Source organism: Helianthus annuus, chromosome 11, assembly GCF_002127325.2.
Source record: "Helianthus annuus cultivar XRQ/B chromosome 11, HanXRQr2.0-SUNRISE, whole genome shotgun sequence".
Classification (NCBI taxonomy): Eukaryota; Viridiplantae; Streptophyta; class Magnoliopsida; order Asterales; family Asteraceae; genus Helianthus; species Helianthus annuus.
Window position 1 is genome coordinate 158757089 of NC_035443.2, and position 18594 is coordinate 158775682.

The 18594-nt window shown below is 35.7% G+C and overlaps 1 protein-coding gene and 1 long non-coding RNA gene across 10 annotated transcripts; both read right to left on the reverse strand.

Moving 5' to 3' along the window:
* Window positions 1-274: 274 nt before the first annotated feature.
* LOC110890850 (MATH domain and coiled-coil domain-containing protein At3g58210) lies at window positions 275-5151 on the reverse strand. 3 transcript variants are annotated; one of them, XM_022138495.2, is made up of 7 exons: window positions 5023-5151; window positions 4646-4775; window positions 2673-2842; window positions 2323-2601; window positions 1367-1543; window positions 1081-1244; window positions 275-495 (listed from the first exon to the last, which is right to left on the reverse strand). In XM_022138495.2, the coding sequence occupies exons 5-7, from the start codon at window positions 1474-1476 to the stop codon at window positions 338-340; spliced, it is 432 nt and encodes a 143-aa protein (XP_021994187.1). In that variant the 5' UTR covers window positions 1477-1543; window positions 2323-2601; window positions 2673-2842; window positions 4646-4775; window positions 5023-5151; the 3' UTR covers window positions 275-337. The 3 variants fall into 3 exon arrangements, 2 of the variants coding, with proteins under 2 accessions (XP_021994187.1, XP_021994186.1); XR_004872640.1 differs by lacking the exon at window positions 4646-4775 and having other exon boundaries at window positions 5023-5118; XM_022138494.2 differs by lacking the exons at window positions 2323-2601; window positions 2673-2842; window positions 4646-4775; window positions 5023-5151 and having other exon boundaries at window positions 1367-1671.
* A 4936-nt stretch (window positions 5152-10087) lies between these two features.
* Window positions 10088-15936, reverse strand: LOC118484098. Of its 7 annotated transcripts, none has more exons than XR_004872642.1 (6): window positions 15529-15936; window positions 14245-15409; window positions 12737-13697; window positions 12050-12299; window positions 11863-11922; window positions 10088-11182 (listed from the first exon to the last, which is right to left on the reverse strand). It is a non-coding gene; the product is annotated as an uncharacterized LOC118484098 (long non-coding RNA). The 7 variants fall into 7 exon arrangements; XR_004872644.1 differs by having other exon boundaries at window positions 14245-14833; window positions 15529-15933; XR_004872645.1 differs by having other exon boundaries at window positions 14245-14594; window positions 14718-15932.
* Between the last annotated feature and the right edge of the window lie 2658 nt (window positions 15937-18594).

Sequence of the window (18594 nt, forward strand, 5' to 3'; positions counted from 1 at the left end):
ATGTGCTTGTTGTTCAACGCATCCTGTCTGGCATGTTAAAGATATGTCAATGAATTGTAAACTCTTTGTTGACACGAAATATCTATAGTGCAGTGCAACCACAGACCTACTAAATCATATTGATCGAATATTGAATCACGCGTAGGGGTGTCAAAGAGCTGCGCCAATTGACGCGATGTGAGGGTATAGGCACGGTTTCTTAACATGAAGAGGTTTGATTCGAACTGCGCACTTTGCAACTTATTATACATGTAATGATCCATATGAACTTTATTTAGCTACAGTTCCTTATTGTTAAATTTGACAATGACATATCAAATGTTCTATATGAATAAACTTATCCAAAGACGGTTACCTCTCCATGGATGGCAACCTCTGCCTCTATACAACAAACATCTTTTAACAACAACCCTCTATTTGTCTGAAAGAACGTGCCATGTGTTATGAATCTTTGCCAACCCCATTCCGGATTTGAAGCGCTAAACCAGTAGCTAGCTGCAATTTATGATCGTATTTGAGTTTGTGATAAGAATAATATTGACAATCATAATTCAATTTGATGGTTTACATATTATTGTTACTTAAAAAAGTAGTAAATATAGCGACTGATCTGCGACATAAATGACAAAGTCACAATATTAGCGACCACACCAACTTTAGTTGTAAACAGTATGTTTGTGAAATTTGGATATTTTGAATTCTTGGATAAAATTTGGATATTTTGTGAACTTGGAAGTAATATATGAATATTTAACATTCTAAAAGAATAAAAAAAACTAGAATTTTATTAAGTAATGTTGGCTGTAAAAACAGTCACTAAAAATGCCGGTCACAAACAATTTGCAAACTGGCCACTCAATATTCGGTCGCAAAACCGTAACTGAAAATCAGTCGCTAAGTAGAAGTCAAAAATCGGTTGCAATATAAGACCAAGATTGTGGTCACAAAAGCAGTCTAAAATGTTCACATCTGGATTTGACACATACATCTTTGTGACTGCAATTTTGATCACAAATCGGTAGCAAACGGCTATTGGCAACCAAAATACCCAACGTTCACTCATGTAAAGGATACATATACCTTTGCCAGAGTAATGCCTTGAATCCAGCTGATCCACCATACGAAGAGTAAATTCTGCGAGTATCTTAGTTCCAGATGGAAGCTTTTCAGGTTCAGCCAGAGCGAGTTTTAGCGATATATAGCCACCAATACCACCTTTCCCGTTAGGATATAGCTGCAACTTCCTGCACAATTGCAAGTTACAAACATCTAAATAAATTTGATCAACATATGATATGATAACTTATACCCAGTCATCCTTGGAGCAAAACACGCGTTAGATTCGCGTAACAACAACGTTGTTTACCATTTGTGATCCCCGATGTTGAATACATTGGAACTTTCACAGTCTGCAATTACTTTCGTGTAGTTGCTGATTCTCCATGTGCGCTTGTAAATAACTGCATCCTTTACCATTGACAACGACTCGGTTTTGCCTTTGCTTCGCTCTTTGTGGACATACACCTCGGCTCCAAACACGCAGCTGTCTCCGAGAAGGTACCCGTTGTTAGAGCAGAGCCGGTCCAAGCTTTTTGGAGGCCCAAAGCGAATATTAAAATTGGGGCTCTTTTGAATACATATTAATTTACTCACCATCTTAATGATAATTGATAACTCACCAATATTACTAGATTAATCGCTTAATGAGTCGATAACGTGTTAACGAACATGGATCCATTACACTTTGTTAATGGAAGAAAAACATAATTTGTTAAAATAAAGTTAAATGACGCCGAGTGATTAAGATTCCAGAAATTCAAAAGATACTAATTGCCATGTTTCCAAAAAAAATATTAACAATTATAACAAACTTGTTGAGACTATCTAAGAGTTAAAACGCCAGTAGCACAAAAAAGTGATAAACTTATTCTTGTTTCTAAGGGAACCAGTTCTGATTTTGAATTTTTGGTTGTGACCAACGACTATTTGAAAGCAAATTAGGATAACATAATTTACTAATCAACTTTAATAAACCAAAAAGACAAAAACCACTATTAAATTGATGATTTTGCTAATAAAACCCAAAAATCTTAACAAATAAAATCAACATAACAATAATCTTAACAAATAAAATCAAAATAAACCTAAACCATTAAATTAAAATATATCAATTAATAAACACTACAGGCTACAAACCATGATAACAAAGAGACTGAACATTAGATTTATCCATTGTATTTTTTGGATCTGGCCCTACGGAGGCTTCTCCAATTTAAAAAGAAAAAAAAAATAAGGTTTAAAAATTGATACTGGGAATCGAACCTGAATCTGGGCTTTGACAAGCACGGAATGATTACCACCACACTACAGGGATCAGATTAAACAAGCTAATCAAACTTAATGTTATTATACATAATATATAAACATAATATTTTTCAAATAGAGGCCCTAAACTTTTGGAGGCCCAAAGCGGTAGCCTAGGTTTGATACACTGACGGGCCGGCCCTGTGTTAGAGTCACCAAATTCTTCAAGACTGATGAATTGATCAAAGCCCCATTCAGTTCTCAACCGATGAAATCGTCTTCCGTTAATCCTTTCATCTGGATGACAAATGTCAAATGAATGTCAATATTATAACCACTAATGCATAATTGACCAAAGAAGCTGTTACCTTCAAGTTTTAAGTAAGTATCATTGTTCTGATCAAGTAGAAATATCTTGAAAGCACCATAAACCTCCCAACCGGGTGCGAGTGAGGTCGTGTCCGCCATGGCTAGGTATACTGACATGAATTCTCCAACTTTTTTACTCTTGTTGCCATTTGGGTGAATCACCAACTTCCTGCAAGTTACAAATGTTCTACTTGGTCAACATGTTTCTCTATGAAAAGTGACTGAAAAGAAAGGAATCTTATCTGAAATTTTATCCTTAGTATCACTGACGGATTACAGAGGGCTAGTCATCACTAAGTAGTTATGACAGTCAACGACGATTGGATGACCAACGTTGATGGTTGTCGGTAATCCGTCTATGATAAACTCAACTTTGTTGGTTAGGACATCTGTTGGTGATTACAGGTGGTTGTTTCAATTATATCCTTATACAAAAACCAACTGGTGTCGGTTAAAACCAATCATCGAACAACTCCCGTCGGTAAGAAAAGGCACAACGTTTCGGTTCATATACTTATGCAATTAACTAAGGCGCCGGTAGAAAAAAACAATATTAATATATAGAAACCCAACTTTACACTTTTCTTGCCGGAAAGTAACCGACGCGCGACACTCTGTTCGTAATTCAAACCCAAAATCCATCATGTTCGACATCAAAGCAACATACTTCTCTTTATTCATTTCCATGACTATCATTTTCCAACCGTAATTCCACAATCAAGTCACGTTTTGCCGGCGAGGGTGATTACTTTCTCACCCAAAAATCACCAGAATCGTTGTCAGATTGCGACGCCGACCATTCCGATGCAGATTTCGTTGAAATTGTGACCGAACCTTCCGGAGTTCCGGTCGTTACAGACGGTTTAGAATCTCAATCTCACATACTTTACGTTATATGTTTCTACGATTTTTTTTCATTTAATTGGTGGTACTCTATTTTGAATTTGAATATTGGTATGATTTGTAGTATACAAGGAAAGGCCTGTGGCTTGCAAAAAGGTGTCTTCTTTATATATGTTTAACCGCCTACAATTTAGGGTGTTAATTGGGTTTATCGTTCAAGTTTTTGATAGTTCGGGCCGGTCTATTTGGTAGTTTGAGTCTGGATATCTTTGTTGATTTAAAAAAAAAGTTGGTTTACAATTGTACATACTGCACTTTTGTTCCAAAAGATTCCAATCGTCGTGCTGTTTGAAAAAGTTAATATAATACAGGCCAACAGTTGAATCGATGTTGTTCGGGTTAATCGGATTACGGATATATATGGCTTTTGATGTTCACTCATACAGAAACAGAGATAGAAGATTGGTTTCGCACGGTTGCGAGGGGTGTAAATCAGTCTTCAGGTTTGTGCTTCATTTTGTCGCCGTTTGTAGAATATTTTGTTTTGAATCCGGTTGATTTGGTCGTATTGTAAGTTGCATGGGCTAGCTTCTAACGGTTAGAATATGAAGATTCGTTTGATCACATTAGGAGACACGACCCGTTAGGACATTAAGTGTAACACATGGTAAATGTTTAAGATGGGTAGTATAGGCGGGTCAGGTAAAAAGGTCAACATGCGCGATTAAATGGGTTGGTCAGGTCGGGCCACAAACACTTTCGGTCAGTTTTAAAAGCTTTTTATATATAATTATGCTTTAATTATGTCCCGCCGCAACGCGCGGGTTGGCGTCAACTCGTTTTCCAACATTTTTAAAACTTAGTGGGATCCGTTGATGATCCACAGGGGCGTCTTAGAGGGTGTGCACGGTGGGTGACCGCACAGGGCCCATATTCTAGAGGTGCCCATCTTTTTGCTTATGTATCGTAGTTCGATTAAAGGTTCGATTATAGTAGTAATTTCAGGTGTTAAAGGGTCCCATTTGTATTTGGCGCACAACGCCTCAGGGTGTAAGTACGGATCACTTTCGCTAATACTTATTTTTCTATAGTAGTGTAACTAGGTAGATAAGCAAGAGAAAAAAATTACCATTTATAGCCTCCAGCTTCAAATTCATTTGATTCATATCTTTCAACATTATGTTTTGTTAGTGAAGAAAATTGCTGAATGTTAAGAATGTAGTGAGCTGGTGGTGCCTCAGATGTTGATCTCAAATCCCCTGATACATTTCCTTAAATGGATGATTAACTTGAAAGAAATAGAAATAGGTTTTAATATCTTCTTAATTTATTATAATCATCTTAAGCATGACATGAGAAATGCCTTGGATAGCCGGTTTAACCGAATAGCCAAACTGCTTTCCCTTTTAACCATAAAAAATCATACCGTTTGTAGCCAAAACCGTTCGGCTATAGATATTTAAAATCCAAAATAACTGCTAGATGTTAAAATACCATGCTGGTTACCTTGGGGAAGACTTGCCTGTGAACATGATTCGCCAATGGCCATGTGAACTTGATAAAAAGGTCAAATGTTTAATGAGAAGTGAGTATCTACCAAAGAAATGGCTTGTTAAATTTAAAGGAAATTTGGAGACTATATATACTTAAGAAGTTAAGAGTTGTAGCCTTTCCTCCAAAGCACCTATTCCCTACCTCCAATAAAAGCAAGCATTTAATGTTCCTTACCTGAACCTCTAGATTTGAAAAATATGCTTTCCTTAGACCATGCGTAGTCGTTTGGGTGAATAATGTCCCACCCTAGGGCGTTTTGCGCCATGTGGCAGCCCACTCAGCAATGGGGCATTATTGAGCGTTTTTACAAAAGAGGTGTAGTGGGATGTGGGGATTGTGAGACATTATGTTTGTAATAAAACAAAATAAAAAAAACATTTAAAAAATCTTATTGGACAAAAAATGGAAGCTCAAATGTGATTGGCCAAGAAATCCCTCCATTTGGCGTGATTTATAACACGCCTCAACAAAAAAAATGCCAAACACACCCATGCGTAGTGGCTAGGGGGCGAGATTGAGCGTGATTGAGCAAAAAAAGCCCCTTTGGGCAACCACTACGGGTGGTCTTAGCCTTTTGATTTGAGTTTTGGAATGACTAATCGCTTGCTTTTATTAGAAGTAGAGAATAAGTTAATTTTTAATCAGAAAAGATTGCATTTTATTCAATTTAACAAACTTACTAGCCAGGAGCTAGAAGTCAACATATTACATTAGTATTTCACCCCTACTCTATTGCTAACACACCTTCATTACACCACTTTTCTACATTCAAATCTCCTAATTTGGCTCTATGTTTTAGCCACAGTAAAGAGCATTCTTTTATTTCATCCCAGGTTCTGTTGATGGAGCTATGTTTTCCATCAAATACCTTTTTCATTTCTATTATTCCATAACTTCCAAAATGCTGCCATGGTAACGCACATCAACGCCTTCTTTTGTTTCTTTGGCAATACTTTTTTTGACAGCTTTAAGTCTTTCTTTTACTACATGCTGACAACTCCAGATATTTCTGGCATGCCCCCATACGCCACCAGATTGCCTTAGCCTTAGTACAAGCTACTAAAACATGATCCAATGTTTCCTGCGAAACTCCACACACTGGACATAGCAAACTCCCTGCTTGGACCCCTCTTTTTGCAAGTTCTGTCTTCGTTGGTATCCTGCCAGAAATGCTTCTCCATCCACACCAATCCATCACAAAGTCTTCACTACCCGGGTTTGTTCTGCCGCCTATCTCCTTTCTCACCACTTTAGAGAATAAGTGCTTTAGAGGAAACACCAACACTTCTAAGCATAGTTCTCTAAAATCCCTTAGAAAGTTAGAATTTAACAAGCAAGCCATTGCTTTGGTACATACTCACTTCTCATTTAGTTATAGACTAATTGCTAACTCTTTTTCATTGACAAATACCCACTTTTGTTTTAGTAACAATAATATGTGAACCATCAACTTGAATCATGATTGTCATTACAGACTCAAATTTGATCGTAAATTGCGGCTAGCTACTAGTTTAGTGCTTCAAAACCAGAATGGGGGTTGGCAAAGATTCATTACACATGGCATGTTCTTTCACACAAAAGATATCAAGATTGAAGATCTTAACAGATATCTAAGACCACCTTTAGAATATTATTCAATCAAATTGATTGTGTCAATAAAATGGCATTTCTACAGGTTTCAATAAAATTCGCCATTTATAATGGCTTGTGTGCAGAAAATTACCTTTTCGTCATTTTTAATGGCATATTCTGCAGGTTTCAATAAAATTCGCCATTTCATATGGCTTGTGTGCAGAAAATTAACTTTTCACCATTTTTAATGGCATATTCTGCAGGAAATTCGCCATTTGTAATGGCTGATACTTCCTGGACAGCCCTGAAAAGTTCTGCACAGCCCTGAGCCAATGATTGGTTCTACAATTCCCTGCAAAAGCCTGTAAGATTAAATATTTTATATTATATTTAATCTAGTAGCCATTATAATCATTTATTTACATTATATGGATCAAAATATATAACAATCCTATTAAATAATTAGTTGGTAATTGTTGATGGGCCTAATTACCCTTATTAACTAATTAGGGTTTCCTCTTGGGTGCATATATAAGGAGACTTATGTAGAGGTTTTAGGGTTAGACACATAACCTAATTACTCTCATAACATCAATCGACCTCCACTCCATAACCGATATCCTTGTAGGTTTCTCATCATCACCATCATTAGATTGCACCCTAAGGAGGAACCAGATCAAGCTGACAATCATTTCAAACATTGTTGCTGCGTCAACATCTGGATTCTCTGTTGGCCTGTACTGATGCAATCAAAGGTATGTTTTCATGTTTTCCATTATGTCTAAACAAAACTGATCAACATGTGGTATCAGAGCATATGTTGATTAATCAGTTCTGTTTTCATATCCATTAATTCTGGGATTGAAATCTGGAAAATAGAAGTTTTGAAAACTCAATAAAACTCACGGCTGTTTTCGGGTCATATGTGCCGAGATCAATGTTTTTAGGGAAAAGAATGTTTTTTAAAATGACTCGGAATCATAATGGTAAATCTTAATTATACCGAAATCTGTTTAAAGCCTTAAAATTCAGGTTTCGGGTTCCAGAATTTATGTTTTATTTTTTAGGGTTCATCATGTTCTTAGGAAAATTCGAAAATTCCATTATGTTTTGGAATGTAATTAGGATTGATGAGTGTTTTTTCCTGTTTGATCCAATTTTATCTTTTAAGTTTATTCGAAAACTGTTAATTGATAATCAGATAAAAGTTTCGAAATATTTTGATAAAATTAGATCATCATTAAAACAGGAAACCATATCTCAAAATCCCTTAGAATTCAAATTTTCAGTTATTATCACAATAAACAGCTATTAATGGATTACGGCTCGAGACCATCAGATTACGACTCGAGACCATCAGTCTCGACTCGAGACCATAAGGTCTCGACTCGAAATCATAAGGGCTCAAAAGTTTACAACTCGAGACAAAGGTCTCGACTCGAGAACATAAGGTCATAACTCGAGACCATAAGGTCGCGACTCGAGACCACAAGGCTGCAACTCGAGACCGTGGTTGCGACTCAAGACCTCATTATGAGTCGATATCTCATAAAATACAGTAGTCGAGACCATGGTTCCAACTCGAGACAAAGGTTGCGACTCGAGACCTCATAACTGACTCGAGATCTCAAAACTCAGTCGAGACATAACTCGAGACCTGACTCGAGACCTCACTCGAGACCTCATTACCTTAGGCTGTTTGATGTGAACTAAAATTTAGCTCGGGGCTCCGCCCCGAAACCCGTGCGGGGGCACGCTGTTCCCCTGCAACCCCAGCGAACTCACCGCGGAGTTCAATCCGCGCTAACAGGTGGTTTGCTACTAAATAATTGGTTTTTGTAATTAGTTAGTTAATTAATAAGGATCAAATAATGTTCTACAAAACCAAAATGGCTTTACTTGAATGAGCTTCTGATGTATCATTTCTGGCCAAAGCTGATTTGATACATCTACTTATCATCCAAGTATTACGAAAGCTATGTTAAGTGTGCATCATAAACATGAATGTCTTAATATCTGGCCAAAGCTGATTTAATTCCTCCATAGATGGCATACTTAACAAGTGCATAACTAAAGTGATTGTCACACAAATAAAGGGTACTTAACATGGCATGTCTAGGGATAATTTATTCATACAGAAAATTTATATGTATGCATGTGTCCAATTTAACAATAACGAACTGTAGATAAATAAAAATCATATGTATCCTTACATGTATAAACTAGCTTAAGAACCCGTGTATTACACGGGTTGATTAAAGATAATATTTCATCATCATCATCGTTTACATAAAATATATTATGAATAAATACACGTGTTGAAACGGATTAGGTAAAAACCTTTTATTAATCATCAATATGCACAAATCACAATTCGTTGAAAATCTCTTTATACACCACATTAGTTGTTTTATCTGCAGGTTTTCCGTTGTTGTCAAGTATGAGTAGTTTGACCCCATCTCTTGTTTTCACCCTTGATAAGGCAACATACAATTGACCACGTTAGTTTAAGAACCCGCGAGTTTCACGGGTAGCTTAACACAAACATATAATATCTACTGGTATTGAGATGAATTTTGTAATGAAAGAACTTTCCAATATAAATGTATAAAAATGATATTGAACAAAAAAATTATAGATAAATGAGTACATGAAAATCACAAATCACTAAATTTAGCTATGAACTTTATTTATGATTTAATTGATTTTTTATAATATATTAAACATAGTTTAAGAACCCGCGAGTTTCGCGGGTGGCTTAACACAAACATATAATATCTACTGGCATTGAGAGGAACTTTTTGTAACGAAAGAACTTTTCAATATAAACCTATAAAAATGATACTGAAATAAAAAATTATCACCGTCGACATAAATATTATGATTTTATACACGTAAAAACACAAACGATTATATTAGAGTACGACGACAATTTGAAATACATGAATATACAACGATCACAATTCGTTGAAAATCTCTTTATAAACCACATTAGTTGTTTTATCTGTAGGTTTGCCGTTGTTGTCAAGTTTTAGTAGTGTGACTCATCTTGTTTTTTTACCCTTGATAAAGCAACAAACAATTGACCATGAGAGAAGACGGGTTGTTTCAAGTACAAACCAACCATAGAAGGTGACTGCCCTTGACATAAAATTTAAAATGAAATAAACGTTCCATTACTTTTGTAATGATTGATTTACAATGAACTCACAAAACCAAATACGAAGTTTTGTCCTTTTACATTTTATTTTTTGTGCTTTCTTTTGTATTTTTTTTCTACAAACCTATCATTAGCACCTAAATACACAAATGAATTGATATAGGCAGCATAGCCAAAAGTGTTTCAAAGTTGTAACTGTAACATGCCTTTAACATTCAATGAGCAAAAAAAAACACATAATTATCCATATCATAACCATTGCAATAAAAACATATTAAACCCGACGATCAAATAATTGAATAAATGTAAATGAATTTAAAGTATTAGAGACAAAAAGGTAGCAACTCCATATAAACGTTTTTCGCCATGTGTAAAAATCGGCATGTGTAAATTCTCGTCTGCTTCTTGCGACTGCTAAAAACGTTGTACCATATTTATATACAGTTGTACCTACAGCCCAAACTCTTCCCTTTTAATTCTGACTTATTTAACCATAGGATCCTAGCCCGCATCTTCCAGATGACCCAATCATTACGACCTATGACTTTTTAGTCAAAATAACACATAGGAGTAACTCACCTGGGTATCAGAATTTCAATCCATGCTTATGCTATAAGACTTGTAGCTTGCACATGCCCGTTGACCCGGTCATTGAACATGCTTAGTCTAGTATTCACCTTGAGCAGATTTAGAAACCCACTGATTCAAGTCGTGTTAAAAAAACCATTTCTTTTATAAAAACTCACAAGTTTAATAGAAAATGACCCTTGTAACAAAACTGTTCATTTAACAGATATAACCTACTCAACCGTTTAATAGAAAATGATAGTTCTACCTGACTACCTCTTTAACTAAACTGACTTTCCAGTTACCTGTTTGACACATTTAACAAAACGTTAGAACTATCGAGCTCAAAAAGACGCACACAATAAAACTTTAGAACTACTTGCATGCAATATAACGAATCGATTGGCATGTCCTAAAAGGCTCGCTCATTTGACCCATAATAAAACTTTAGAACTATGTAGCTCAGAAATGCACACCTTTTTTTAGTGTAAGATTAAAATGATGAAATAAATAAAAAAAAATGTCGGTGCCCGTTGATAAAAACTTACCAGGTTCTTAAAACTGACCGACTCAACCCACTGGTTCGAGCCATGTTAAAAAAACAAATTATTTTCTGTATATAAAGTCAAAGATACTAATAAAACAGACACTAATTGGCAATTTCTTGAAGCATACCTTGATGTTTTATCAAAACATTATAGACCTAATTTAATACTAAACTTTAAGAAGTAGTGACCTAGCCAGATACACGTAGATTTTTCCATTATAGCCAACAGGAGCAAATGGACTACCACTCGCAAAGATTGCACGACCCTGTAATCAATAAAGTAGATATATTCGTTTTGTTAGATAAATTGTTCGAAAATCCAAATCCACTATAAAAATCGCAAATCAACTTGATTCAAGTAAAGCAAGATCGTGTAGTAAAATACTCGACCCAAAAAATGGGTACTGGTACCGGAAATAGCTGGTATGGTACAGTTCGGTACTGGTACAGACCGGTATTTGAAGGAAAATCGGTAAATACCGATACCAAAAACGCTAAAGGTCGGTACCAAATCGGTACCGAAAATCAAGTCGGTTCGAAAAATTCAGTACTGGTTTCGACTTCTAACCCAATTGACTTCCTTGACCCATTTTCTTTATAGCAAAACTTTTTTTTATGTTGCTACTTTGACTCTTTAGAAATAGAATACCACTCAAAATGATCAGATTTCACTTTCCCATAAATAGGTTGAATTCACGTCTCCGTTCCTAGCTAATTCCTAATAAAAATAAAAATTTTGACAAACCATTGAAGCGGGTGACATTCTAGGGGCTTCAAAAAATTAATGATTGACAAATGCACCATTTGTCCACTCAGTATTCACCTAAAATGTCAAACAGCTTATAAGGTATTTTTAATAAGAAAACATTAATTGATTTAACTTAAAAAATCTCATAACAATTATATTGAAAACCTAGTATTAAAAACTAATTAAATATTAACTTACTTAATTAGCTTGAAACCCTTGCTCTATGGCACAAGCTTAAATGGTTGCAGATTTCCTACTCTGCATAAAATAAGAGTTACTCTTGAAACCTAGCAATGTTTTGGTCATATGATTTACAATTACCTTAAAATTTCATATATAAGTTGAATTAAAAAGAAAATTTAGGAAAATAATAACCGAAGATTACCCCATAAAAAAGCATTTCAATCAACCGGCATGCTTTATCCTTTTTGACCCATGACCTATGAACCAGCTAGTTCATTTTGGGTTGAAAAATTACAGAAAACTCCCCATGGTGGCACGACTGATCTAGCTTCCAGCTGGCAAGATATACACTTGTTGCAACTATCTATTTAGTCGAACGTCATAATCTTGTCAAGTGCACAATTTCCGGAGTAAATTCTATGCTTTCTATGCTTTCAAAAGCTCGAAGAATTCTGTTAACACAAATCGACCACTTAGTCAGTTAAACCAAATTGGGTTCGATAATTGAATGTATGTTGTGATTTGGTTTCATGTATTAAAATAAAGCTTGTTAGAAACTAACTATTGTACAAAAAGAAAATACAAAAAGCTATAAATTGAAACACCATTATCATGATTCAAAACTTTAAAAAGCTAGAAACTAAACATGACATATAAGAGAACCATCGCCATGACCATCATATACCTTAATCATCTTCATTTAAGCCTAACTAATCAAGTTTAAGTTTCCTAATTTGTTCTTTCTAGAATCAAGTAAAAATAAGCAAAAAGCACAGGGACTGAAATCGCAATTTTTAAACTAATGGACTGAAATAGTGATTTTTAACAAACCACATGGACGAAAACAGTAATTAACTACTTTGTCAAATATGATTATGATGACTAATACCTTTTGTGATGTATGTTTGTCATTTTCATCCCTTGCGTTGGATTCGTGGTTTAAAAAACCTTGAGGCGCTCCTAAGCGTTTTCGTGCCAATTGCCTAGGCGCAAGGCGAGAGCTTCACGCATGATAGAACAAATACTTTCTTGGCTTATGCTAAAAACGTGAAACAAAAGATTAGATGCCCTAACAATGAAAGGGAATCAATACTTTCAGTGCTGCATAAGCCATCTTCTTGTTTCTGTTAAACATAATTGTAATCAATATTGCATTAAAGCCTGAGATGAAACAAAGTATTATAGATATAAAAATCTAAACTAAATAACTTAGTTTGGGCCGGAACGGGTCAAAGTTAATCAAGCCCAAGTTTTAATCAAATGTAAACTAATATAACCAAATTACAAAAACTATATCGGATAATAGTGCAAGCTTTAATCAAACTCAAATCTTAATCAAATGTAAACTAATAAAACCAAATTATATTAGAAACCGGACATCATGATGTCAAGCTAATAACTTAACCATGTATACATCTGAGTATATAAACATTGCTAATCTTATATTCCACCTTTCCCTAACAGTATCCAGGGAGGGTTCAGAAAATAAAAAAGTTGGTTTTCTTACGCCCGCTAAGTTGGGAAATTATATTATTAAAGCACATTGGCAGAGCAACCAACAAAATAAATGTTGATAAGACCCATATATAGATATCGTTCTGCCAAAAAACACAATAAATATGAAATGGGTCAGCTTCAAATGAAATAGCATTTAAGGTGGCACACGAAACACCTTAACTGGCCCACCTGTTATTAGATGTATACCACTGTTATTAGACAATCTGTGTCATTTGGTGCATAGATTCTTTACTGGCCAGCTGATACCCGGGTCGTTAGGAGTGGAAGTGGCATTATAAAACAACTTACAGGCTTTAGCTGTCACTGTAGGGAAATCCAAATGCAGTAACGATCTGCAAAAATTAGAGAGAAAATTTAATCTCAAAATGTCATGAAATGAGTAGAATTTTGCAGAGGTGGAAAAATGTGTAGATTGGACACGTTAGGTCACAACTTAGAAGTCAAAACAGGTTTGGGTCGGAACGGGTCACACTCAAAAAGGTCCTGATGTGTAAATATAATTACAAAACAATATCATTTTAATGATTATTCACTTCTTTGAATAAAAATCACTTAGAAGCTTGTAACTTGTATGGGTTAAAAATACGTTTGACGGACAATTTAACTTTACACCCAAGAATGAAAGTAAGCCTTCAACTAATTAAAACATAAAACAAAAACATAAGAACATAAAAGGTCTTGAAAGAATCGATGCTTGAAAGAACAGAGAAATGGAGACAAAAAAGTCTTGAACCCTCTTTTTTAACGGTTAAAGTCAATGGATAAAGAAGTATAAAAAGCAATGTTCTCTTTTTAGGGTTTAGAGAAGTCTCTTAGGCCAAACAAAATCCAATCTGAATCTGAATTTGACTATTGGCCGAGATAAAACCTGATTTTGACCTAATATTGACTGGAGCGCCACCTCAGGCTCCTTAGCACCTCATGCCTCAAGCGCGCCTCACAATGCTTTATGTCGATCAGCGCTTCAGACAAAAAAAAAATATGCTTTATCAAACATCTCAAGCGCCTCCCAGCTCAGGGACTATCTAGTTGCCATGCAAATTTGGAAAAAACTGTTCTCGAACAACTTAACATGGAAGGCTGTCATTGAAATATGAAATTACTTGTGCAATAGTGCAATAGCCAACTGCCGAATACCAATACCTAATCACCAAATTCACAATCGCACCTTGTTGCATTAACTGAATCAATCAATAGCTTCTACTCAATCAGTTATGTCTTGGTAGCTACTGCGAATTGGTTCGGTATAAAAAATTATGAATTGGCAATTAGGGAGGTAGGGCAAACAATATGAGTACATCGCATAAATAATAAACATTTCTAAAAAAATTAGCCGTTAACATATCACATACCTGGAAATCCCTGATACTGGTATAAGTAACCACCACAACAAACTTTCATCATCAATTCATCTTATAAGCAAATTCAATGTGTAAATAACATCAAGTATGATCTGACCCCCTGACTCCTGTAAATGTTCATTTAATCTTTAAAATATAAATTTACAACTGCTAACATCGAACTGGCTACTATTGCCATGTCACTAAGTAACCTTTAGTGCAACTTTATGTATATCAAGCACCATTCATATAATATGGGTATATGTTATAATTATCAGAAACAAACACATAAGGTAGGAAAACAGCTTGCACACAACAAAATACAAATTACAAAAATTGAAGGTGAAACCAACCGAACTTATATAGGCTTATCAAATATAAAATGAGCTTGCACAAAAAAACATGTAAAACGAAATCAAATATCAAGATATGTAGGATTTTATGTTCTAATGATTAACCAGATATCAAGATTGGTCATTCAAAAAAAAAAGAAAGAAAAACACATCAAATTAGTGATTGCAGAAAAATAGATAAGATTAACAGCTGCAAACTATCAAACGCCATCAGAAGCTAGTATTCATTGTCATAGGGATTTGAGTGCAGGAGATATGGGGAATAAAGGAAGCAAATGCGTTTGAAATTGGAAATGAAATTAGGGTTTCCCACTTCTCCCCTCATTCAAAGTCCCGTCAGGCAATGTAACCCTAAACAACAAAAAAAAAATAATAAAATAAAAAATGCGATTAATAGTGCAGACCAACTGTTGTTCAACGATACACTTGAGAGAACAAATTGGTCAAACTATGTAAAAATCGAAACTTACGTCGCCGGAAATTGAGTTAAGATCTACAATCTATTGAGGTTTTACAAAACCACCACCATCCCTGTTCCCACCGCCAACACAACCACCATCATCCCTGTTGCCACTGCCATGACCGCCACTTAAAAACAAATATGGCCGATGAACCCAACTTTTGATACCTTTTTCCTAAAACAACTGTTCTGGTCCAAACCAAATTAATACTTTCTCAAAACGACCTGTTTTGACCCGACCCAGTCCACCCGTGACCCGTTTGCAAGGCTTATATGCAAAGCACAAAGGGTAATATGAATAGGAAAACAGCTAAGCAGTCCTATAAACTATTAATATGCATCATAACAGAACATATACATCGATTGAAGCAACTTTTCTCTTAACCGATCTATTCAAACAGATTTAAATCTTCAAATGCATATCACAATTAACAACCTGCACAATTGACATGCTACCATAAATTGTAGGTCCCTTTTCTCGGAGGATCGAGAACAAACCTAAACCTTGTTATACTAACCCACTAGCGAGTGCGGAATCCAAGCTAGCGGGCAAACCGGGATGATGCGAGAACAAACACAAGAACACACAAAGTTCACCGATTAACACCACTGTATTAATACGTATGAAGGTTTACGGTTACAAGCACAATGTTTACAATCTTGTTTGCAAACTCTCTAAAGTGTGTGTGTGTGTGTTCCAGCAGAGTTTCTCTAACTCTCCAAATGTGCATCTCTCTAACACTAACACACTGCATGGGTATTTATACCCATACACAGCAGGTCTTGGTCGAAGGATCGATAGATGGTCCGAAGGATCATCTATCGATGACACTGTGTCCGAAAGATCAGCATGGACATCGAAGGATCATCCTTCGATGCCTAATGGTCGAACCATGGTCGAACCATATCTTTCGAGCACCTCGAAGGATTAGCAGTATCCTTCGAGGCTATCCTTCGATCCAGACAACATCATGTTGTCCAAGTCAAACTAGGAGGATAGTTGACTTGGTCAACTTACAGACTGATTTAGGACATCGTTTACATACAGACCGAATACAGACAAAGTACAGACACAAGTGCACCAACAAACTCCCCCTTGGCTGTAGCTTTGTCTTTATCTTGTCTTTATCTTCTATAGATGTAGACTTGTCTCGAACTTCGACAGTCTTTGGTCTTCGAGTTTCCAAAACTCTGATGTCCTTTCAAGTCTTCATGGTCGGAGGATCTTCAAAGTCTTCACGTCTTGAAAGCAGAGAGTGTATCAACAAACTACCCGTATCATGTAGGCAGTGTGTTAACAAACTCCCCCTTAACATAAGCTCCCCCTTGAGTTATGCTCGTGAAATACTTTAACTTTATGAAGTGAGATCCTTGTGGTGTTGATGATGGCCAGCGGCAACTCGATCATCTTCATCTTTAGAGCGCCTTCTCGTCGTGTCTTCATTCCAAAGCTAGTCATCGACCATGTTCTCCTTGCCTTTAGAATCTGCACATACAAGAAATCTAAACGCGTAATGAGAACAACTACTTGGAATATAGTATAAACAAATGACACACGAATGACCATGTCATAATCAAACACCGTCCGACAGTTTGAAAGTTTAATAAATTTTTCAAATTTTAAATTCTAACTTTCAAAACATGCAAATTTCGACCGTTTATGAAGATTTAGTCAGTTTGGTTTTCGTTCAGGTTTCAGGTAACGAAGACTTGAGCTCCAACATCGTACGATCGAAAATAAAGTAGAAATAAAATCTTTTTGGCTTTTATAAAGTTTATATTAAAACACAGATTTCAGGTATATACAGACATTCTTTTTGCGAGTTTCGAGGGTAAGAGAATCATATCAGTGTACGGTCATGCCAAAACACTCTTGTTGTTCAGTTAGTTAACATTAAGATAAGCATCCTATAACAATTATCGGTATTGTTGTCCACTTAAGCTCAACTTATCAGATGTAATCATGTTTAGAGGATACGTTAATGTATGATTTATACTTACCGACCGGTGTTCATCCACATCACGACACATTCCCGTATCAAGGTATGCACGAGGGTTCATCTTACCGGTGAGTATACCGATTATCATCTGTTTGACCGTATAAAATTGTGAGATACTCACTTATTTTGATTTGAAAACAAGTCCTTTGTGATATAATCACTTATTGATGAGGAACTTGAATTTCATATGCATGAGGGCACAGGTGCAAGTCCGTGAACAGGTCAGTACTTCCGTACAGCAGAGAGACGAACTTGACACCCGGATAAATGTGATATTTTATCACTTATTTGATTTGGACATGTGATTGTTTATCACTTATTGAGGTCGAATGCAGTATGCAATATGTACACGTATGTATAGTATCATGGAAGATCTAGACTTGCGTCCCCGTTATTTTTCGGTAAAAGATACAACCATGATACCCAGATGATAAGCAGCATAAAGACCGAATATCTCAGAACCTCGGCAATCTATCAAACGAAATTTCGGTACTAAGACCATATGCCAATGAATGGTTCCCACCTGATCTTCAGTCGATTAAGATTTATATCACCCTGCACACTTTAAAATGATTGTGAGCCTACCGATACATCTTATATAGAGCTGCTTATCGTTTTGCATTTAAGGTTTAAAGAGGTTTGGATAGACCACTGATGTACTATCATTTTCTCTTTTGCTCTCCAGGAAACTCATTTTTGATTTTCTACTGTTTTTGTGTTTTTGAAATTTTTCGATGTTTTTGTATTTTCCGATTTTTGGATTTACTCCCCCTAAAATCAACAAACTAAGATAAATTTAAAAACACACAAAGATATTTACAAAAATGATTTTCCGATGTTGGTTTACTCTTGCTTGACCTTAATGCCGTTTACCAAAATTAAGTTTTATCAGAAAAGATTTAACAAATTTTGGAAAAATGAGTTGGCATCTCGGTAAGCGGTGCGGACCATGACAACATTGATGAGTTTCATATTGAAACAATCACGTGTAAGGTGATATCCGAGATCAACGTGTCATGTCAAAGAGTGATGTACGAGATAATAACAATTCACAAAGCAGCTAAAATATCGACAAG

Excerpts from the sequence above, each read along its gene's own strand:
- LOC110890850 (XM_022138494.2), bottom strand. The coding sequence starts at position 1,656 with ATGGTGAGTAAATTAATATGTATTCAAAAGAGCCCCAATTTTAATATT. Across the intron at positions 1,245-1,366 it reads AACATCGGGGATCACAAATG|GAAGTTGCAGCTATATCCTA; the intron begins GTAAACAACGTT and ends GCAATTGTGCAG. Across the intron at positions 496-1,080 it reads AAGGCATTACTCTGGCAAAG|CTAGCTACTGGTTTAGCGCT; the intron begins GTATATGTATCC and ends CATAAATTGCAG.